Source organism: Psammomys obesus, unplaced genomic scaffold (genome assembly GCF_907164565.1).
Source record: "Psammomys obesus unplaced genomic scaffold, mPsaObe1.curated_primary_1811, whole genome shotgun sequence".
Classification (NCBI taxonomy): Eukaryota; Metazoa; Chordata; class Mammalia; order Rodentia; family Muridae; genus Psammomys; species Psammomys obesus.
Window position 1 is genome coordinate 17705624 of NW_026596149.1, and position 24030 is coordinate 17729653.

At 39.5% G+C, this 24030-nt stretch overlaps 2 protein-coding genes across 2 annotated transcripts in view; one reads left to right on the forward strand and one right to left on the reverse strand.

The window, feature by feature from the left end:
* LOC129666644 (3-alpha-hydroxysteroid dehydrogenase) overlaps positions 1-7407 on the forward strand; it is a 62553-nt gene extending 55146 nt beyond the window's left edge. The window contains exons 8-9 of the mRNA XM_055593861.1: positions 5911-5993; positions 7128-7407. Of these exons, the coding sequence (XP_055449836.1) occupies positions 5911-5993; positions 7128-7170 (126 nt within the window). The 3' untranslated portion in view covers positions 7171-7407. The remainder of the gene's footprint in view (positions 1-5910; positions 5994-7127) is intronic.
* An 11464-nt stretch (positions 7408-18871) lies between these two features.
* LOC129666586 (aldo-keto reductase family 1 member C1-like) lies at positions 18872-20327 on the reverse strand (the record flags this gene model as incomplete). Its single annotated transcript, XM_055593751.1, has 3 exons — positions 18872-19102; positions 19281-19397; positions 20160-20327. Coding segments are annotated over 3 exons (375 nt in total), but the record flags the coding sequence as incomplete, so codon positions are not given.
* Positions 20328-24030: the final 3703 nt, after the last annotated feature.

The following is a 24030-nucleotide window of genomic DNA, read 5'->3' on the forward strand; positions in this document are numbered from 1 at the left end:
GAAGAGTAAAGAAATCGATACAGGCAAAACGTATTAGAGCTTGGTATCCAAGATGAGGGCCTGTCTGAAGGCAGTGGGAACATAACAATCACTGGATAGGTCACTAGAGACTGCTTACTTCCTCTTCCCAAATTGTCTATCCATGGCTCCCAACTCTCATGAGGGTTGGCTTTCTCTTTCATCAGTTTTAGTCACTTTCAAGCCAATGGCTCCAAAAAATCAGTCTGTTTCTCTCAAGTTTCCACTGCATTCTAGTGACTAGAAGTTCCATTTCAACATAGCTCCACCTTAAGTAGCACCTCATCCATTTTCCTGTCTGCTTCCCTAGGGTCCTAAGCCATCACTGGTCTTCGCCACCCTCCCTTCTATGCCTGTCAGATCCTCATCATACCTCATGGGCTCCGTGTGCTTCCAAGTGTGTCTTCCTCAAATCCAGTATCTTCTGTCTCCAATCCCTGCCTAAAACTTGCAGTGACCTTTTGCTGCTACTCAGTTAGCTTCCAACCATGACTCCAGAGCCTTCCCTGATCTGGACCCAGTACATACCTCTGACTGAATACACCAGCACATCCTGACATGTTTATAAAATACCACATTTCAGTTCCATGTGAGGGCTGAGACTGCCCCCTCTGCTTGTAAGACCGTTGACTCAGATCATCTCCTCTGTTAAGCCTTCTTTGGTCCTCTTTTCTCTCCAGCTGGATAAGAATTCTTCCCCACTGTCTGCCTTTTCTTTTGTGTAGCAAATCTTTGAGCTTTGCAGAACTTGCTTTTCTCATGGTTGTGATAAAATACCTAACAGATGCAGCTTCATGGGCTGATGAGTTTGACTAGAATATATTAGCTATAATGCATGAATAGATTAATTTTTAAAAAGAAAGAATAGGTACACAAACACAACTCAAGAAAGCTTTATCTTCACCCACAGTGTTAGGTACAGCCAGTCAGGGTAGGGAGGTCAAGGCAGCAAACACCTGGAGCAGCTGGTCACACAGGATCTGTAACCAGGAAGCAGAGAGAAACAAACTCTGAGGCTCAGCTTGCTCTTTTCTTTTTTGCAGCCTCCACTCCAGCCTGTGGAATAGTGCCATCCGCGTGGGTGGATCTTCCCATTTCAACTAACCTAATTGAGAATCTCCCTTGCAGTCAGACCCGGAAATTTGCATAATTCTAGATTCTGTTGAATCGATGATTGATATCAGCCATCATCCTTGTTACCTAATGCTATAATAATGTGTCTCCCCACCAGACTGCTGAAGGTCAGGAAGTCCTATGTCTCATCCACTTTTGTATTGTGCTTGATATTAAGTACCTGGCATTTAATGCAGAGGTGTGAAATAAATGGCTCTCAACTGAGTGGCCCTGAGACAGTACCACTTGATACAAATTAGTGTCAACTAGTGCATGGTCCCTAAGGTGGGAGGAACACTTCAAAGTCTAGGAACACTACAAGGCCCCAGGGAAGTCCCCTGTGAGCTGCAGGAAGCATGCCAGCTTGTTGGAGCTGGGGAATTGGGAAAGACATCAGGAATAGCCTGGGGGAAGCTCAGCTGAGGGAGAGAACAAAGTAAGGACAGATCACAGAGTCTGACAACCACCTCTCTGTGTCACATGGCTCTGGGCTATGCACTGCTACACCAAAAGGAGGGAAAGTGAGATGGTTAGTCACTTGTTCAACACACACTTTTGGAGCTACTTGTTTTGAGACAGGGTTTCTCTGTGTAGCTATGTCTGTCTTGGAACTCATTCTTTAGAGTGAGGCTAACCTTGAACTCAGAGATCCATCTTTCTCTGCCTCCCAAGTACTAGTATTATAGGCATGTGTCACTGCCCAGATACTTTTTGAGCTTCCAGCATGAGGAAGACATCATCAGATTAGGCACTAGAGGAGAGGATGTAGCACTAGATTAGGCACTAGAGGAGAGGATGCTCCTGTCGTGGAGCAGCTTAGGTGTCAATCCCCGCCTAGCCTTGTATAAGGACTTCTACCTAGCAAGCCCACGAGCCTTGCCTGTTTCCTTGGCTCCCTGTGAGCTTTACTCTAGCTTACCTCCCCCGCTCATGAACCTGTTTCTTGGCCGGGCCTCTCCTGAACACTCCCTGGCCGCATTTGGGCTTCAGGCAGCTCCCGGGGCGTCCAGCCACGCCGCCCCACCTCCCCTCCGAGCGCGGGGCGACCTTCCACCCCTTCGTCTCGGGGCTGCAGAGCCTGTGTCCTGCTGGGTGTGTATTGTTATTTCACAGACCTTTAAGTGCCTGAGCACCGCCTGTCCAAGCTCCAGCCCCAGCTCCACACGTCTCCCCAGCCACCCGATCCTCCTCGGCTCCTTCGGGAGGGAGTGCACACTGCTTGGCGTCCTGTCATGAAGCCGTGTGCACTCCGGGGCCGAGAACTAGTTTTAATTTTAACTGTCCTCTGTCCGAATTTTCATCAGTCCAAGTCATTTGGATGACTTTGCACACCCCCTGGGTGGAAAGCTGGGGTTTTTAAAGGGTTTTAGAGCAGAAGCGTGGGTACAGAAGCGAGAAGCATGGTTACAGGGGGCTGATTGGTACGTTTACATGAGACCACGGTTTGCGTCAAAGTTTGGCAGGGACACCAAGATTCCAGGAACTGGGTGGTCAAAAGGGTCATGATGACCCCTTGACGTGGCCCGCCATCTGTTGTTTTCCTTAGGACCCTTATCTTAACTGGAACAGTCTCACAGATATCTCATGAGGGTAGTCACAACAAGTTGTTTTTAGCTCAACAGGGGCAGCCTGACCACAGATATCCCAAGTGGGTGACACAGCTGGGTTTCTCAGTAATTTTTCAGTTTCTCATTAGCCTTCAGAGTTTTACAAAACAGTGGTGTCCCACAAAATGGCGTTAGCTATGTTTAACTTAGGGTGAGGCTGGGGTCTTTCATTCCTACTTAAAAATATGACAAATTACCTCAAGAATATGGCTGTTTACACAAGACCTGCATAAGGACAGAAGCAATGGGCACTCCCATATGTAAAGCAAAACTCTCATAAGGGAGCATACTTATATAAAGAGCTGCAGGAAATTAGAGAATTCTAAGAATCTAAGAGCAAAAGAATTAGTCTTCGTTAGGATGGGCTCCTTAATTGTTAATCCAGTACCAACTAGTCAACCTTGAAACCATGTACATGCAAGCACCACTACACAGATTCACCAGGCTCTGTTTATGTGTGTGTGTGTGTGTGTGTGTGTGTGTGTGTGTGTGTGTAGTAATAACTGCACAAAAGAGACATAAATATGAGAGAAAGTAGCAGAGAAAGACATGAGAGTTCTAGAAAGGAAAACAGAGGGGGAAATGATATAACTGTATTTTAATTAAAAAAATAAAAACATGATTCTCTGGGAAGATAATTGTATGTATGTATATATATATATGTATATTTACATGCATACATTTCATCATTTATTATTGTTACCTTGATTACATCTTTTAGTGATTAGATATCTAAGGCTTTAGGTAGTACTAACTACTTATTCATCAGTTGAGAAAGAACTGAAGTTATAAAATATTAGGATTTTTTTCCCTGTCACTCTTTTCTTTTAATTTACAATTTAATTAACTAGTTTCCCCTTTTTTCTTTTTTTAATTGATTATACTTTATTCACTTTGTATCCCCCTAATAAACCCCTCCCTCCACCCCTCCTAATCCCACCTTCCCTCTGCCTTCTTTCACACATGCCCCTCCCCAAGTCCACTAATAGGGGAAGAACCCATCTCCTTCCTTCTGATCCTAGTCTATTAGATCTCATCAGGAGTGGCTGCATTGTCATCTTCTATGGCTTGGTAAGGCTGCTGCCCCCTCAGAGGAAGGTGATCAAAGAGTAGGCCAATCAGTTTATCTAAGAGACAATCCCTCTTCCCATTACTGTGTAACCCACTTGGACACTGAACTGTCATGGGCTACATCTGTGCAGGGGTCCTAGTTTATCTCCATGCATGGTATTTGGTTGGAGTATGAGTCTCTGGAAAGACCCCTGTGTTCAAATTTTCTGGTTCTGTTGCTCTCCTTGTGGAGTTCCTGTCCTCTCCAGATCTTACTATTTTCCCTCTTCTTTCATAAGATTCCATGCACTCTGCCCAACAGTTAGTCCTAAGTCTCAGCATCTGCTTAGATAGTCTGCAGGGCAGAGCCTTTCAGAGGCCCTCTGTGGCAGGTTCCCAACTTGTTTCCTATTTTCTTCTTCTTCTGATGTCCACCCTCTTTGCATTCAGGATGGGGATTGAGCATTTCAGTCAGGGTCCTCCCTCTTGATTAGTTTCTTTGGGTGTACAGATTTTAGTAGGTTTATCCAATATTATATGTCTATATGAGTGAGTATATACCATGGCAGAGAAACACTTAAAGAAATGCTCAACCTCATTAGCCATCAGGGAAATACAAATCAAAACGACCCTGAGATTTCACCTTCCACTCAGCAGAATGGCCAAGATTAAAAACTCAAGTGACAATACATGCTGGAGAGGTTGTCGAGAAAGGGGAACTCTCCTCCACTGCTGGTGGGAATGTAAACGTGTACAACCACTCTGGAAAGCAATCTGGTACTTTCTCAGACAACTAGGAATAGCATTTCTTCAAGATCCAACCATACCACTGCTAGGCATATATCCGAAAGAGGATCAAATACACAGTAAGGACACTTTCTCAACCATGTTTGTAGCAGCTTTATTTGTAATAACCAGAAGCTGGAAACAACCCAGATGTCCCTCAGTTGAGGAATGGATACAGAAATTGTGGTACATCTACACAATGGAGTATTACTCAGCAATAAAAAACAAGGAAATCCTGAAATTTTCAGGTAAATGGTGGGAACTGGAAAGGATCATCCTGAGTGAGCTGTCCCAGAAGCAGAAAGACCCACACGGTTAATAGAATTTTTAATATGTAACTATAATAGGACTTTTCAATTTTAGGTGGTTTTAAAATATATCTTAATAACATGTTTTCTATTACAACATTTGCATATGTTCTGTTAGGTTTATTGATACAGAAGTGGTTCTATTTATTATCTCTCTCTGGTTTTTAAGACAAAGTTTCTCTATGTAGGCTTTGCATGTGCCACTGTGCCTGGATTGTTTATCATCTCTTAATTATGTATTCTTTGTTCTTTTGATAGGTCTTAAATATAAAAGAAAAGTTCACTCAGTGCTTTTTACTAGAATGGATTGTTGATATTTTAAGCTTTTTCTTCTCTCTTTATTCTTCCTTCCCTTCTTTCTTTTCTCCCTCCCTCCTTTTGTCCCTTGTCCCTCTCCCCTCTCTTCCTACTTTCCTCCCTGCCATTTATTTATCTTAATTTTGAGGAAAAAAACAAGGATAGATGATCTATTTGTGATAATTTTTTTTAGAGATTAGTAAGTCTATGTAAAGTATACCAGTACTAGCCAGTGAAATTCCTTTTTTTAAGTCAAATCCCTTATTTATTGGAAATGATTAAAAAATAATACTCGAATAATTCTTTCTTTAAATTGTGTTGCAAAGAACATTGTTAATAAACAATGTTAATATCAACATTGTTAATATTGTAACAGTTTGTCAGTGGGATATAAAAAGTGAATTGTATTCATATAAATATTTGAATCATATGGTTCAGAAATTTACCTCAGATTGTTTAGCAACTATCACTCTCTCTTCGAATAAATCAGCTCTGTATCTTCTGCAGCTTCCTTTGTCTATATTGTGCTTCTTCAACATATCTCACAAGTGATTTCCTTTAACTTTCATCTGACACTTGTTGACCACTTGAGTTTCTTGCTTGATGTTTTTCATAACTTTCAGAAGCTTTTTTATATTAAAAAATACCTTTTCAGAATAAAATGTATTTTATTTGGGTTTTAAAGATTGGCAAATGGGGAGGGTCTTAAAATGTTTCTAATTGTTCAATAGGTGTTTGAATTTGAGCTCTCTTCAGAGGATATGAAAATTCTAGATCGCCTGAACAGAAATTTTAGATATGCACCTGCTCCATTGTAAGTAACTCTTATAAACATGTCACATGTTTTTAGTTTATGTTTTTCCCTTTTCAGCGAATACTTATTCAGAAATCAGACACTTTATATGAGTTTTTGAAGGTTGCCATGAAGACAGTAATTTTAACAATTGTTTTTTTCCCTTTTCTGAGTTATGAATATCTCAATAGTGAAGGCAAAGTTTATGAAGGAAGAGATTTAAAGCCAAGAAAAGCATATTTGTGGGAAAAAAGCTTCATCACCAATGACACTGATAGTCATTAAAATTCTATACTCTTTCTTCTTGCTCTACGTTATTATGTAATCTGATATTTGATACATCTTTCAAGGAAAGAGAAGCAAAGAATACATAATCCCTTTTACTTGTAGAAATTATAATTGTCAAAAGAAGTAAATATAATAACTTTTTAAAGTGGTAGACAGTTTGAAAAGACTGGAATGTATATTATCATTACTAGTAGAGGTTTTATTATTAATAGAAGAAAATGAAGGATAAAGGTGGTACATAATGCAGGTCAGAGGGTAGCAGACAATTCTTGCTACTTATTAAACATTTTAGTAAGTAATGACTTCTGTCAATTTATACTTTGTAATAGTGCTAAAGTGTAAAGAACTACAAATTATATGATAAGCTTGCTCCCTAGACATAGAAGTCTAACTTATTAATGACATTCTTTATCTGAATGGAACACAATATGTTGTCTGTGATAGCAGTGTACAAAAGTGAATGAATTAGTTAGATGGAAAGGAAATTAGTACCTTATGAACTGTATCATCCACATTTTGTGATGATTAATGTTTAGACTCTTGTTAACATGATATTCATTTTCTGCTTTTATTGAGAGACTGAAATGATATTTCCTGCTTTGGCAGACTGACTGTAGATGTTGAAAGGAGAATTTTGTGAATGTGTTATTCTGCTCTGGGCAAGGGAATTTAATTTGAACAATTCAGTTATATAGTTTTAAAAACATTTCCTTCACAGGCAAGTTTGTGAAAATGAAAGTAGCAGATGCTTCAATACACCAGGAAAACTAAAAGGGCAAGTCTGACGATAACATCATAGATTTCTGCCTTTGCTACCATTGAAATAGATCAAGAGTTAATGTTTTACATTTTTCTTTTCTCTTTCAGTGGTAAGGATCACCCAGAATACCCCTTTTCTGAAGAATTTTAATGTGGAGGCCTGTGTCATGATGTCTACACAAAGTCTCAAAGTCCCTCTACATGGATAGTGATGTGGGCAACATTCTAGATGCTGGTGATTAAAGTGTGTCACTTCTGCTCAATCTGAGCTGCTTAACAGCCAACCTTTCAGCCAGAGCTGTGTCCATCAGTCTGGAATAAAAAGCATTACGTCTTCAGCATTTTAAAAATAATGTTAATGTTTGCTATAAAGGTCTTTCTTTAGTAATGTCGGTGTTTCTTGCCTGGTTTGTTTCCTTTCAAAACCTTAAGACCAAAAATTAACTTCTGTGGAAGCCTGGGGGCAGTGTGTATAAAATGAGGTTATAAAAAGTGGTTACAGTGGGGGGAGAACTTCCGTTCTAGTGAAGCTGAGGTTAGCAGGGATTTATGAGAGTGATCATCTGGCCTGCCAGCCAGAAAGAAACATATTAGAACATGTGGTCATGCTTCTCAGTCTAGAAAGGGAGGCATTCTTGGAAAGCCTACAGCGTTAGGGTTTCCACACAGCATCTAGAAACTTGAGAGTCCTAGAAACGGGGAGTGAGGCTTCAGTCCTGATTTAGTGTTGGCTCCTGAGGTGACAGGAGGGTTGGGCAAGGTACTGATCTTGGTTACAGCACTAGGTCATTAGGAGTCATTCTGTTGCTATGTTCCTTTAACAGAGTAATAGTAGGATTCCCCTTGAAATTCATGACTTAGCTAGTCTCAGATTCTTGGCCGTATTAACAGTGTCAGGTATGGGTTGCATCTTATGGAGTAGCTCTTAAATCTAATAAAGCATGGCTGGCTACTTTCATAACATTTGTCCCACTATTCCACCAGTATATTTTGCATGCAGGTCACTGTCGTAGTTTGCAGGGTTTGTAGATGTGTGATAATGATGACTGCTTTTCTCCTCTGGTAGCATAAAAAGTGCTTTCTAGCACTATAAATGCTAGTCAGTAGGTCTGAAGCTTCTACTTGGGAACCAGGTTCATTTCTCCATGTTTGATGATATAGGTAAGGTATGATCTTACTCAAAAGAGCCTGTGTATATTTCACAGACCCCAGAGCATCATTTTATTTTCATAACAATAAAGTACAACTTCAAGTAAATGAAAACAGCAACAAAACACCCAATTTTATTATTGTTATTATTTGTGGTGTGGGGCTATGAAGTTCTACATTCTCTTATGGAAATATCAATGATCTACTTGAGATTAGTTAATTGACATTTTCCAGAAACTTAGAAACAGTCAACTGTTTACAGCAACAAAATAAATAGCCAAACAGGATCAATGAGATTTCAGTTGGTAGGTAATCTTACTGTGTTTTTTTCCCCAGCCTTGCCAAACATGCCCAGTATGATCTTGGTCTATAGGTTAGCCAATTTCTTGCTTCAAAGCAGAGTACTTGTCCTGAAAGTTACAAAAACTCATCTTATTGGTCCTGTGCTTTGAAGATGTATCAGAGCAAAGTATAGTTTATCATCTCTAAAATGATTTACCCTCTCCTCTCAGCTGTGGATGCACCTTAGCCTCATAGAAAACTGCTGAAACCAGGGCAACACCTTTGGTTTATGGTGCCATTTTGTTTATCTTAGAAATATTTGCCATAGAATCTTTGTAAATTATAGAAAGTACATGGAAATAAACTTTGATTTTATTATTATTATTATTATTATTATTAATTATACTTTATTCATTTTGTATTACCCCATAAGCCCCTCCTTCCTCCCCTCCTGGTTCCACCCTCCCCCCCTTTCTGCATGCATGCCCCCCCAAGTCCATTAATAGGGGAAGTCCTCCTCTCCTTCTTTCTGATCTTAGTTTATCAGTTCTCATCAGAAGTGGCTGCATTGTCAGGGTTCTAGGTTATCTCCACGGATAGTCCTTGGTTGGAGTATGAGTCTCTGGGAAGTTCCCTGTGTTCAAATTATCTTGTTCTGTTGCTCTCCTTGTGGAGTTCCTGTCCCCTCCAGCTCTTACTACTTCCCACTTTTTACATAGAATTCCATTCACTCTGCCCATCAGTTGGCCATCAGGCTCAGCATCTGCTTTGACAGTCTGCACTGCAGAGGCTGTCAGAGGCCCTCTGTAGCAGGTTCCTAGGTTGTTTCCTGTTTTCTTCTTCTGGCTTTCAGAGGCCATCTGTAGCGGGTTCCTAGGTTGTTTCCTGTTTTCTTCTTCTTCTGATGTCCATCCTCTTTGCCTTTCAGGATGGGGATTGAGCATTTTAGTTAGGGTCCTCTCTTTTGCTTAGTTTATTTAGATGTACAGATTTTAGTGGGTTTATTCTATGTTGTATGTTTATATGAGTGAGTATATACCATGTGTGTCTTTTTGCTTCTGGGACAACTCACTCAGGATGATCCTTTCCAGGTCTCACCATTTACCTGCAAATTTCATGATTTCCTTATTTTTCATTGCTGAGTAATACTCCATTGTATAGATGTACCACAGTTTCTGCATCCATTCTTCAGTTGAGGGAATCTGGGCTGTTTCCAGCTTCTGGCTACTACTCAGAGCTATACACCTGAGTTGAGCAGTGGCAATTCCTGAGTAAACTTTGATTTTATTTGCTCTTGAGAAAAATGATTGGAATATCTGTTACCAAAATATGGAAAATAGACCATGATTACACATTTGATAGCCTTTTGAATATCATACTGTTCCTTTTTCTTTCTTCTTTTTTTTTTTTTTCAAAATTTCCTTCCTCTTTAAACTTTCTCCTTTTGCCAGTACCTCAATTATATGTAATTCAGTCCTGGTTACTGGAAGCTTCGTTTGGTGACAAGAGATTGGGACTCCCTTTCCTCCATTATTAGGAGACTTCATTAGGACCACCTTCATATATGTTAGGAAGTTTCCACAGTGCTGTTTCCATATCACACCCACAAATGCTCCTCAAGTCTAGTTGCCTTGCAGCATATTTCCTCTGTATTCACCATCTCTTTTTCCTCCTGCCACATCTTCCCATTCCCATTCCCCTTGTTCCCACTCCAGCAATAAAACCTATCTATTATTCTGTCCCAGAGAGATCCATGTGCTCCACCTAGTCTTTTCCTTTATACTTGGTTCCTTAATGTCTACAGATTATAGTTTGGTTATCATTTATTTGTGGCTAATATATACAAATAAGCAAATACACACCATGTTTATTTTTCTGTGTTTGGGATACCACACCAGAAAGGTTTTTCTTTTCTAGTGCATCTATTTGCTTGCAAATTTCATGATGTTATTTTTTTAAAGATCCCCGTAATACTTCATTGTGTAAATATACCACATTTTCTTTTTTAATTTATTTTTATTAATTACAATTTTTTCACTTTTTATCCCTCCCCTGTAGTTCCTCCCCCTCCTCTCCCAATCCCTCCCTCTCCTTTCTCATCCCATGCCCTTCCCCCAGTCCACTGATAGGGGAGGTCTTCCTCTCTTCCTTCTGATCCTAGTCTATCAGGTCTCATCAAGAGTGGCTGCATTGTCTTTCTCTGTGGCCTGGTAAGGCTGCTCCCCCCTCAGAGGGAGGTGATCAAAGAGTAGGCCAATCAGTTCATGTCAGAGACAGTCCTTGTTTCCATTACTATGGAACCCGCTTGGACATTGAACTGCCATGGGCTACATCTGTGTAGGGGTTCTAGATTATCTCCATGAGTGGTCCTTGGCTGAAGTATCAGTCTCAGAAAAGACCGCTGGTCCCAGATTTTTTGGTACTGTTGCGCTCCATCTGGAGCTCCTGTCCTCTCCAAGTCTTAGTATTTATCCCTTCTTTCATAAGATTCAGTGCACTCTGCCCAAAGTTTGGTTATAACTCTCAGAATCTGCTTTGATACCCTGAAGGACAGAGCCTTTCAGAGGCCCTCTGTGGTAGGTGCTTGTCTTGTTCCCTGTTTTCTCCCTCTTCTGATGTCCATCCTCTTTGCCTTTCTGAATGGGGATTGAGCATCTTAGCTAGAGTCCTCCTTCTTGATTAGTTTCTTTAAATGTACAAATTTTAGTATGTTTATCCAATATTATATTTCTAATATGCACTTATGAGTGAGTATACATCCTGTGTGTCTTTCTGCTTCTGGCATACCTCACTCAGGATGATCTTTTCCATTTCCCGCCACTTACCTGCAAATTTCATGATTTCCTTGTTTTTTATTGCTAAGTAATATTCCATTGTGTAGATGTACCACAATTTCTGTATCCATTTCTCAGTTGGGATGCATTTGGGTTGTTTCCAAATGCTATTGGCTATTATGAATAAAGCTGCTAAGAACATGGTTGAAGAAATATCCTTGTTGTGTACTTAAGCATATTTTGGATATATGCTGAGTAGTGGTATAGCTGGATCTTGAGGAAACACTATTCCTAGTTATCTGAGATAGCACCAGGTTGATTCCCAGAGATACCACATTTTCTTAATCCAGCCTTTCGTTGAGGGACATTTGGTTTTTTCTAATTTCTGGATATTATTAATAGAGTAGCAACAAATATGGTGAAGAATTTTTCTTGTGGTAGAATGAAGTGTTATTTGGGTATATGCCTCAAGCTGAATCTTTTTTAATTAAATTTTTATTTTTTAATATTAATTACAGTTTCTTCAACCTGGATCTTGAGTTAGATTGATTTCATCTTCCTGAGGAACCACCATACTGATTTCTATAGTGGCTGTAAAAGTTTGTACTCACACAGACATTAGAAGAATGTTCCCCTTGCTCCACATCCTTGCCAACATGAGCCGTTACTTGTGCTATTGATCTTAGTTAGCCATTCTGATATGTGTGAGATGGAATCCCAAGAAGTTTTGATTTGAATTTATATGATGGTTCAGGACTGAACATTTCTTTGTTTCTTAGCCCTTTGAGTTTTCTTTATTGAGAATTCTTGGTTAGATCTGTACTCTATTTTAGATGGGATTATTATTTTTGATATATAGTTTCTTGAAGTATCTACCTATCTATCTATCTATCTTAGATATTAGTTCTTTCTCAGATGTACAGTTGGTAAAATATTACTTCCCATTCTGTAGGTGGCATTTTGACTGATTGATGTTGTCCATTGCCTTAAGAAACCTTTTAATTTCCTGAGTTCCCATTTATTAATTGTTGATCTTAGTGCCTTTGCTAATGGAATTCTGTTCAGAATGTTTTCTGTTGTGCCAATGAGTTCAAGGTTATTCTCCACTTTCTCTTCCATTAGGTTCAGTGTACCTTGTTTTGTGTTGAGGTCTTTGATCCATTTTGGACTTGTTTTATGCAGGGTGATAAGTATGAATCTATATGCATTCACTACATGCAGACATTCAGTTACACCAGCACTATTTTTTGAAGATGTTGTCATTTTCCAGCATTTATTCTAGCTTCTTTATGAAAAGAGATCTATAGGTGTGTAGATATATTTCTGTGTCTTCAATTTGAGTCCGTTGATCAATGCATCTGTTTTTATGCTAATTCCATGGATTTTGTTTTTACTGTAACTTTGTAATACAGCTTGAAATGAGAAATGGTGATAACTCTAGTAGTTCTTACACTGTTCAGAATTGTTATAGCTATCCTGTTTTTTTTTTTTGTTGTTGTTGTTTTGTTTTGTTTTGTTTTCCCCCATATGAATCTAAGAATAGTCCTTTCAAGATCTTAGAAGAGTTGTGTTGGAATTTTGATGGAAATTGCTTTGAAACTGTAGGTTTTTTTTAGTAGGATGGCCATGTTTTACTATGTTAATCTTACTGTTTCATGATTTTATCACATAAGTCTTTCACTTATTTGGGTAGAGTTACCCTAAGATAACTCTTATTTTATATCATTAAATACTATTGTGAAAGGTTCTTTTCATTTCTTTCTATTTGTCATTAGCATATAGGTGGGCTATTGATATTGTCAGTCTTTTTTTGAATCCAGCTACTTTTATGAAAGTGTTTAGCTGTAGAAGTTCCCTGGTGAAAATGTTAGGATCACTTGTATATAATGTCATATCTTCTGCAAATAATGATACTTTGACTTCTTTATTTTCAATTTGTAGGTCCCTTCTCTCCTTCTGCTCTCCTATTGCTCTAGCCAGATTAGATATGAATATATCAATGTCACATATAAAATGTATGTGAATAGAGGGTTAAGAATAGAGTAATAATTGATCAGTTACTGTTTTCTGACACAATTTCCTACTCTGTTCTTCAGTGACAGTACCATAATTGACAGGACCAGGAGAAAGGAAATAAAAAAGTTGGGGTCAGGACATCTTGCATGAGCTGTGTATCATGGCAAATAAGCTTATGAAGAGGTACAGTAACATACATAGTTTTTCCGGGTGAAAATGGGATAGAATCAGCAGAAAACTATCATATAATAGAACAAAGTCATCAGGAAAATCAACAGAGTATCTCAAGTACACAACACACCACGCACATGAGACCTTGGGATTGATCACCAGAGCCCTTTTCAGTGAGAAGAGCTGAGTTCTCAGAATGATGCTGCAGATCTTGTTAAGCCCTGGTTCCAGATTATTACTTGCTTTGCCAGTCATGCTCCTGGTTTAATACAAGCAACTATGTTCCTTTACTACACTGCAGGTCCTCAGAGAGAGCTTTAGCTCAGCCTGGCTCCCAACATCTTCAGTGCAAGAAATATTTCTAGTACCTCTCCGTAGCTGTGGCTTAGTGAACATAGATTCATTCTTTTTTTTTTTTTTTTTCATCATGAAATAGTTTTTCTCCTTCAACCCAGACAAGTAGTTTTTCTGGGTATATTAGTCTAGCTTCAATGCTGTGGTCCTTCAGAATTTGAAATACATATAATTCCAAGCTCCACTACCTTTAAAGTTTTTGTTAAATAATTGCCTGTTGCTTTAATTTACCTGTTTTCATATGGTACTTGGTGTTTCACACAGGCATCTCTCAAGACAATTTTTTTCTATATACTTAATGTTTCAATTTTGATACACCATGAGGTATTTGTTCCTGATCTTGCCTATTTTGCATTCTGTTAGCATTTGAACCTGACTGGATCTCCCTTTTTTATTGATTTCGGATGTTTTTTTTTTTATGATTTTATTGAAAATATATTCTTTGTCTTTGATAGGTGTTCTACCTTCTATGCAATATTTTAAAATGATATTTCAGAGATCTTACAGGAGCCCTTCATGTTTTCTTATAAAAATCTATCATTGTCTTTAACTAAATGTGTAATTCTTCCGATTTATTTTTCACCAATTGATATGTCTCCTTTATTTTCTATTATATTAGTGAAGCTTTCCTTTGAACTTTTTTTGTTGTTCTTTAAAAAAAATTCTTTACATCCCAAGGGAATCTCCTCCCTCCTCTCCTCCAAGTCTTTTCCCATTCCCTCCTTCTTCTCTCCCTTCCCATCCTGAGAAGGGGAGCACTCCTCCCTCCCTTATCAACCTCTCCAGAATATCAAGTCACATCAGGACTGAGCATGTCCTCATCCACCAGGCAAGGTAGCCTTGCCAGGGAGAAGTGATCAAAATCAGGCAACTGAGTCCATGTTGGAAACAGCTCCCCCTCCACTTGCCAGGCACCCCACATGAAGACAAAGCCACCCATTGGCCACCTATGTCCAGGGGCCCTAAGTTGAGACCATGCATTTTCCTTAGTTGATTTCTCAGTCTCTGTAAACCCCATGGGTCTGTGTTAGTTGTCTCTGTTGGTGTTCTTTGAGGTTTGTGTTCCATCCAGGTCCTTCCAGCTTTCCTCCACAGGACCCCCAAAGCTCTTCTTTGAGCTTTTTTTATGTGATTGAGTTACTTTTAATTCTTTGACTAGAATTTCATAAACACCCTTTTCATTTGGGTGTCATTATTCTGGTATTGGTAATTCTGCAAGATGTGCTGGGGCAATGAACTTGTGGGAGTCCGGTTCAACTGGAGGCCCATGCCACAAGAGGGAGCCCATGTGCTAGTCTGCCTGGATGCCCAGTAATTGGAGCCTGGATGCCTAGATACCTGGGGTAGAATACAAACACTACTGTCCTGACCCCACCCCACCCCGAAAATCAATGAAATGATTCCTAATGATAATCTGCTACACTCATAAATCAGTGCTTTGTCCAGCCATTATCAGAAAGGTTTCCTCCAAAAGCACATGGGTGTGGGTGCAGAGAAGCACAGCCAGACATATGTGGGAAGAGAGTTTAAATTAGAGATCTCCGTTTAGTTCCTCTCCTTGGAGATTGGTGAACTCTGAAGAAGAGAGAAAAGAAAGATTGTAGGAGTGAGAGAGGATGGCGGACACCATGAGAATCAAATCAGATAAGCCCACAAAATCAAGGAAGCAGGGTTCACAGAGACTGAAGTGGCAAACATGGGGCCAGCATGGGTCTCACCAAGCCCACTGCATATATGTTATAGCTTTCAGCTTGATGTTTTTTTGTGGGACTCCTAACAGTGGGAGCAGGGGTATCTCTGACTCTTTTGCCTGCTCTTGGAACCCTTTTCTTCACACTTGGTCGCCTTTTCCAGACTCGATATGAGGGCTTTTGTCTGACAGTATCTTGCTTTGTTCTGTTTGGCTGTGTCTTCTGCAGGCCAGATTTTTTTTTCCTGAAAAGAAAATGGAAGGGGTGAATCTAAAGCAGAAGAGGGGGAGCTGGGAGGTGTGGAGAGAGGGAAAACAGTGGTCAGAATGCATTATATGACAGAAGAATCCATTTTCAATAAAAAATAAACAAGAATAAAAGTCTTGCCAAACAATAAGGAAAAAAGTGTTCTTTCTTTTTATATGTTTATAGTAACTTTATTTCTTTTTTAAAAATTCATTATTAATTACACTTTATTCACTTTGTATCCCCCCTGTGGTTCCCTCCCTCCTCCTGTCCCAATACCTCCCTTCCTCCACTCTCTGCATGCATGCCTCTCCCCAAGGTCACTGACAGGGGAGGTCTTCTTTTCCTTCCTTCTGATCCTAATCAATTAGGTCTCATCAGGAGTGGCTGCATTGTCTTCTTCTGTAGCCTGGTAATGCTGCTTCCTCCTCAGGGGGAGGTAGTTAAAGAGCAGGCCAATCAGTCCCTGTTCCTCTTACAATGGAACCCACTTGGATATTGAACTGCCATGAGCTACGTCTGTGCAAGGGTCTTAGGTTATCTCCATGCATGCATGGTCCTTGGTTGGAGTATCAGTCTCAGGGAAGACCCCTGTGCTCGGACTTTTTGGTTCTGTTGCTCTCCTTGTGGAATTCCTGGGTGGTATAAGAAAGCAGGCCAGGCAGTGAGCAGAATTCTCACATGGTTTCTCCTTCAGTCCTTGCCACTATTTCTGCACTGTTTTAGTTCTCCTGGCTTCACTTAGTGATTGTGATGTGGAATTGTAAGATGAAACAAACCTTTCTTTTTCAAGTTGCTTTTGGCCATGGTGTTTTATCACAGCAATAGACACCCTAACAAAAGCATTCAATTAATATGAATGAAAAATGGAACTGTTAAAAGAACTGTCTATAAACAATGGATTTTTTAAAAAGCTAAACACAAAGTACTACAAAGTATTTAAAAAATTAAACTCAAAGAAAAAACATCAATTTAAAAGTGTGTTATAGAACTGAAAAATGTAGTTAACAAAAGAAGAAATATAATTGGTTAAGAAATACTCTTTTAGAATGTTCAATATCCACAGCTACCAACAAAATGCAAATTAAAGCAATTTTGAAATTTAATCTTAATTCAGTCAAGGAGAACATACTGGTATAGATATGGAGAAAATAGAACACTTATTCACTATTGGTACAAGTGGAAATTGGGACAGATAGAAATGAAATAGTTTTGGAGGCTCCTCATGAAGCTGGCAATATGTCTACTATATATGCAGCTATATACTAGGAGTATACCTTCCTATCGAGATTCTTTCTCATCCGTTTACATGACTGCTCTACTCACAATTTCAAGGAAGTGAAAACACCTAGACTCCACCAAAGAATGAAAGGATAAGGTAAATTAGGTCCATTTACACAATACAATTTTATTCAGACGTAACACAAATAAAATTCTGAAATTAGCAATTCATACTAAAATTCCACTGCTATTAGTAAATAGTTAGGGCTGGAAATAATTATTCTGAATAAGGCACCTCAAAAAAGAAAGATGAATATTACATGTTTTCTTCTATATGTGGATCCTAGCTTTGAATCATTAGATATTCATTTAAATTAGAGCATGTGTAGAGGTCATAAAATGGCCCCGGAGGGGTAGATTTTAAGGGAGAGTCGTAGAGCACTGGTTGGGTGAAAGCAGAATGGGAATAAGGAAGGAAGAAGGGTTAAGTAATGTAGGGATGGGAGAGCAGAGTAGAGGAGACAGTGATGGGAGAAATAACCATCTCTGCAGTCTTATGAAAAAGTCAAGTGGAAACCTACTACTGTAAAAGCTTCCATATCTGTAAAAGCTTCAGATATATATATCTGAAGATAAAGGAAGCTTAAATGGAGTTACCCCCAAAGTGTGGAGAGTGCCCTTCCTAGATACCATAGAATAAAGATGATATATTCCTAGACTATCAAGCAAAAAGCCAGGTGTTGTGTTGGTTTGTTCCTTCAAATCAAAATTTTGGTCTTTGGCGTATCACACCGCCCCCAAAGTACTTGTCTTTCTCTTTCTCAAAGTTATTGTCTTTCTCTTGGGTACCCTTCCTAACTTGATGGTAAGATATTGTTGCTGCAGATACCATGGAGTTGACTCACAGGACATGAAGAAACAAATCTGGTAGTGACCTGGAAGCTTTATCACTGCTAGTTAGCTTCTATAGTGCTGGAAGGTGCTGTGCACGTTAATGAGGGATAGAAATAATCAGAAGTCGCATTTAGTGGTAAACTCTGTCAGCTACAATAGTGACCAGCCTGGTAAGATATGTTTATTGTTATAATACAGCCACAACTACGCTTGGAGTTACAACCACTTTTGGATAGTATTTAAGGATGACTCCACAAGATGCAATTTATACCTGGTACTGTTACCTGTGCCAAAATCTCGGCTGGCTAGGTCATAAGTCCTCAAGGAGAGCCTACCTCTATCTGCTAAATGGATACACTCCTAAACTACCCCCTAAATATTTAGATTTATTTCTATGGCCTAGTGGAGTTCTCAAACCTTATCAGAAAGCTTCTTTTTTGCAGTAGATGGCAATTCGTGCAAGCTCACAATTGGTCAAAGTGCAAGTATAACAGACTGGATTGTTCATGTCTAAATCAGAAGTCTGTATCAAATGTTTTTCCCTAAGGCTCAGGGATCATCATGGAAAGAGGTAGGGGGTAGAAAGATTAAAAGACTCACAGGTAAGGGAGGACTGCTGTGAAAGTTTTTGTTTGTTTCTTTTTGTTTTTTTAAATTTCAGGGATTTATACACATGATTTCATAGTAGACGTAGCTGCACATAGCCCATCCAAGTTTAAAGCCATCTAAAATTTCAGCATGGATCAGATGGTTCTTCTAGACTCCTACACCTAGCTGAGGAACTATTGTCAGTAATTGCTGCTAGAGGAGGGAGAGTCAGTTTTCACTGTGTTCTGCTTCTGAACCATGCCATCTTGTACTACATCAGCACTGCACATGCCAATAGTACTAAGTGGACTCAGTGGGCTTAAAGAAGAGTTAGGATGAAAGAGTGGCTGAGGAGGAGTTGGAGGGGAGAACTTAGGGTCAGATTTTATTAAATCACACTCCTGTGTGATACTTCAGAGAGTTCTCTCTCAATTGCATTCCAGCCTTCGCTTCTATTTTTCTCCACTCAGTCGTCCATTCTGTCCCAGTACTTCAGGAAAACACCTGCGAACCCAGCATGCTTTCTAGACTCAAGGGTGCATACTCCATCCTCGAAAGTGAAAGAATGGCCTGGCACTCCCTTTTGGGTTCCTCTGGGGTCTCACCTTTATGTACTCACCTCCCATGTAGCACAGAGATCTACTGTCTCAAAGAATATTTTTCCATTTCCATCTTTTGTAAGTATTGCCTCTGATGGCTGTAATAAAAGCAGTTGTTATAGAAATCTCAGCCAATACATGCATCCCACCCATTGCGATAGCCTCAGAAATCTATTGGAAATGGGAAAGGAAACAACCACAAAATAAGTGAAGCACAGCACCATTTATCATTTATATAGACAAAGTTAATTAGGTTACATGATGCAAATGGCATACCTTAATTGACATTGGGTAATGAATAAGAAAGAGGCCAACATAATCTAGTTGAAGGTTTTTCAGTGATCTCTCTAAGCCAATGTCAACCAATTCTGGTTGGTGGAATGTACACCAAAGCTATAGGGGTAAAGAATGTGTAAATTATCTTAATAATAATCAGAGCTGAGAAGTTTTGTAATGCGTACAAGATAGTAACTACAGGGCATACTGTGTATTTCAGTTGGGATATTTGATTTGATCTATATATGTGAACTTCAGAATATTACTGGTTACTAATAGTCAATCCAATTAATATGGGAAAGATACCACTAAAGGGGTAAATTTCATGGTCATGATGTTCAAATCATATGTTACAAAGATATATTTCTATAAATACCCCATCTCTCAATTTTGTGGAAATGTTAGCATTTGTTTATTAATATAAATTATATGAAATGTGCTATGGATACTTAATGATCATTGGACACAAATTTTCACTAATTGGATGAATATTATTTAACGTTTAATGAACTCTGATACTCTGTTATTTTCAGTAGAAAATAAAAATATCACTATTTTAAATGTTCAAGATGTTCTAAGCTACCCAAGGTTTAAGGAAAACTCAAAACTGATGAAGGTCATTTCTGAGTTTACAGATTAAACTGAATTATCCTTCATTTTCCTGAGATAATAAAAGAAAAGGATTTGAAAGCCATACACTTGTGGAGAGTAAGAAGCCTATATTTTTCTGTGATTTAAACTAAGCCTTATATGTGAAATATCTGTGAAAAAAATGTTATGCCAATAATCACATTTCAGTAGGTAGTAAGCCAATAATATAATTTAAATTTTACATAATATTTTATTAATCCATACATTAGCTTGTTATGCACACAATACCTTTGTAGTAAGAAATATGTCTTCTCTCCTCACAACACCATCTGCAATCTTGCTTCGAATAGCCTGTCCTATCTCCTTTTCATTTTGGTACACATAAGCAGAATCAATATGGCGGAACCCAGTATATATTGCTATTTTAGTAGACTCCAAAGTCTTACTCAGAGGAACCTAGAGGAGGAAACAAGGGTATGATTTGGAGATAGATGTCCCAAAAGGTAAAAAATTGAAAACCAACTTCAAGCCTTTTAGTTAATTGATCAGGGATTGGTTCCTAGAATGGGATTTTGCACTTTTCTTTTTCATTAGGCTTTGAAGAACTTCTGGTGAGCAACAGTGAAATACGTAGGCAGAAGCAATTACTTTCAAAATACCTGTTGTGGGGTAGTCATCAGAGAATATTGCTCAGACACAGGCTTAAGTCAAGGGAAAGTATTAGCCAGCCAATGACTACAGTGGATGTTCAGGATCCTAGTATAGCACTGAACCTTCTTTAGGGTGAGCTTTTAAGCAAAAAATACAAAAAAAAAAAAAGAAATAAAACAAAACAACAACAACAACAACAACAAAAACCCAACCAACCAAACAAACAAAAAAAAACAACATATTCTTAGTTGATGTCCTTCAGTTAACAAGAACAGTTTGCCAGAAGCAGAACTATAGAAGTACAGAAGCCAAAAAGCAAGGTCAGTTCACTTAGAGTCTTTTCAATAGCAATGAACTTTGAGGGATTAGGCCTTTGTTTTAGTTTTGACAGGTGGTGCTGTGTTCAGTTTTATAACCTAAATAGCTCTTGCATCAAGGAATCAGTTGAGGCCCTGTGATATTCCCCACTGGTCTTAGTGAGACAGTCAAGTCATGGACTCATCCTGTTTTGCTTAAAGATGCAGGGCTCCACTGTTCATACAGTCAGCCCAGCCAGTGCTGATAATAAAGTGGTTATCAAGGGGGACCAAGAGAACAGAGACTGTTACCAATTATTTGCCAATCAAGGGAAGATTTTTTTAAATTATTTTTGACCAATTACCATGGAAATATTTGTTTGTTTTCAAAGCTAGACATAGTGCACTTTATCTCATGAGAAGTAAATCCAAGTGTCTGGATTTGTAGGGTCATTTCTGTAAGGGAAGCTAATTGTTGTAGGTCCTGTAGGTCCTGATCAACCTGTCTGCTTAGTTTTTAAGCATCAGAAGAGGCATATTTAATCAAACCCTTAGTACAGGCCCACTAAGTACTCTTCCTCCATTTGTGTTTTCTTTAATTTTTCCAGTTCTATCTTCAGATCTTGAGCCGTTTTATTGATTTCCTTCACCTGGGTGACTGTATTTTCCTGTTTTTCTTTCAATTCCTTCAGCTGTTTGTTTGAACAATCCTCTGTTTCTTTTATTTCTTTCAGTGATTTAAGTATGTCCTCTCTAAAGGCCACAAACTGTTTGGCTGCAACTTCCTGTCTTTCTTTACGGATGGCCATAATCTGTTTTTCTTTATCTTCTTCTATTTCTTTATGGATGGTCACAATCTGTTTTTATCTTCCTCTAATCTTTACGGATGGCCACAATCTGTTTGACTTTATCTTTCTCTAAGTCTTTACGCATTTTATTTGTTTCCTGTTATCCTCTTCATGAGCATAGATGTTAGATCATCTTCTTGAATTTCAATTACGTTGGAGTGTCCAAGGCTACTTGTCCCTGGATAACTGGGTTCTGGAGATGCCATATTGCTTTGTCTTTTGTTGGTTGTGCTTTTACTCTGGCCCCTACCCATTTGGCTATCTTAGGTGTTGGATGTTAGTTTCTGGTGGTTCCTGGAATCCTGTGGTGGACAGAATCCCCTTGGCAGGAAGATGGTTTTTCCTGAAGGAAGCCTCCTCAGCTTTTTGGGTATGGTCACTATATGGTGGTGTTTTTCAGGAGTTGCCACAGCTCAGGTGTGGCAGACCTGAGTAGTAACTGTGGTCCTTGTTAGTCCAGAGGGTTCTCCTCTCATCTGGAGACAGCTTCCCTGCTTCTGGGTTTCTTGCTGTAAATTTAGTGAGCTGCTGCTGTAACCTGGGTGTACGGTGGTTTGGTCAGTTTTGTTAGGGGTAACTGGATGCCCCTTGGAGCAATATCTGGGGGTTGATCTCGGGGATCCCAGGCTTCTGTAGGTCTGAGTGTGGGGCTCTGTGTCCCAGTACTCAAGTGGTAATCTATGGCAAGTGAGTAAAGCTCTCCTGGTAGCAGCAGGCTAGCTGTTGCACAGCAGGTCCCTGGGCTGATCTGCGCGATCTTTTCCAAGGATATACTGGGTGGCCTAAGTTTGTCCCCATTTGCTTCCTTCCCTGTGGGGATTTCTCCCAACAGTGACTCCAAGTCTCTGGTGCCCTGGGGCATACAGTTCTGTCTGTGATGAATAGCTGGTGCATAGCAGATCTCTGGTCAAGTGGTGCAGAGGTTGGTGTCTGCCAGTCTGTGGGACCTTTTCCAGGAATATACTGGATGACCTAATTAGGTCCCAGTTTGCTTCCTTCCCTGTGGGGTTTTCTCCAGACAGGGACTCGCAGTCTATGTTGCCCTGGTGCGCACAGCTCTGTTTGTGACAGAGAGCTGTGCATGAAACAAGTCTCTGTTCTTGCAGCTGAAGCCCAGTTCAGTGATGGCAGCTTGCACCTACCATTCTGCGAGACCTTTTCCAGGCAAAGACTGGGTGATCCAAGGCCAGTCTTGTTTCCTTCCTTCCATGTGGGGTTTTCTCGTGACTGGGACTCCCAGTCTCTGGTGTATTTGTGCCCACTGTTCAGCCTTGGAAGGTAATCTGGACACACAGGCTTGTGGCTCTGGTCTGGCGACCTAGTGCCTGTGCAACCCAGGATCTCTTCCTGGTTCTGGCTGGGTGACTTGAGAGTGGACCTGACTGATTCCCACACCATGGGGGTTTCCTCTCACCTGAGAAACAAGATCGCTGTTGTTTTAGGGCCCAGAGTTCAGTCTCTTGGTCACTGTATGAAAAATGTCTCGCTCTTCAGACGCTGTGTTCTCCTGGTGCTGCCATCTTGTTGAATCCCCCAAGTATTTCTTTATCATAACAGAACTATTTGAATGTAAGCAGATGAGGGAGGCAGGGTGTGATTGTGAAGGTAGGAGAGAGGAGGCTACAGCTGGGATACAAAGTGAATTAATTAATTAATTAATTAATATAAAAAAGTACCAGAAATAATTGTGTAAAAATATAAATGTGTAGTTGTCTTGTCATACACATCAGCATTTATGCTGTCCTTCTGCACACAGAATATTGACCATATTATTGAACCAGAGCAAACCACTGAAATTCTGAAAAACTCATTGTTCTAGTTCCCTATGTGGCATGGGGCAGTTTCAAAAACCTAAATAATGGTAATAAGGATAACAGGGAGTTCACTTGAGACTTCAAAGTTGATGGAATACTTTCATTCAGTCCCTCAATCCTTATTTTTCAAACTTTAGTCTCAATTAGATCTCAAAAAAGGAAGAATTGCCTTTTGGTTTTTTTGTTAGTTTGAGTGACCTTTGATATTTCTGATGCTGCTGGTCTAGGGAGGACTCTTAGGAATTTCTGATCCAGAACAGACGTTAGGTTGAGTTTTAGGTATCTTCAGAATCTCATTTAACAAGCCTAGAATTTCTGCATTTCTCTCCAGGGTAGACCAGTACTCCCCAGTTCTCTTGGATTCTTCAGTTCTTTATGATGGGTCCAAAAACTGTAAACAAAGTCAGGCCTAGATTGTTTTGTGCTATCATCTTCAGCATAGGATTGTGGCTCTGCCAAAGAGTTTCAAAGGTAAAGACATCAAAGAGAACTTTCAGGTGATATGGCTGAGCTGTGAGTAGGATCACTTGCATAGTATTTCTTACCTGTG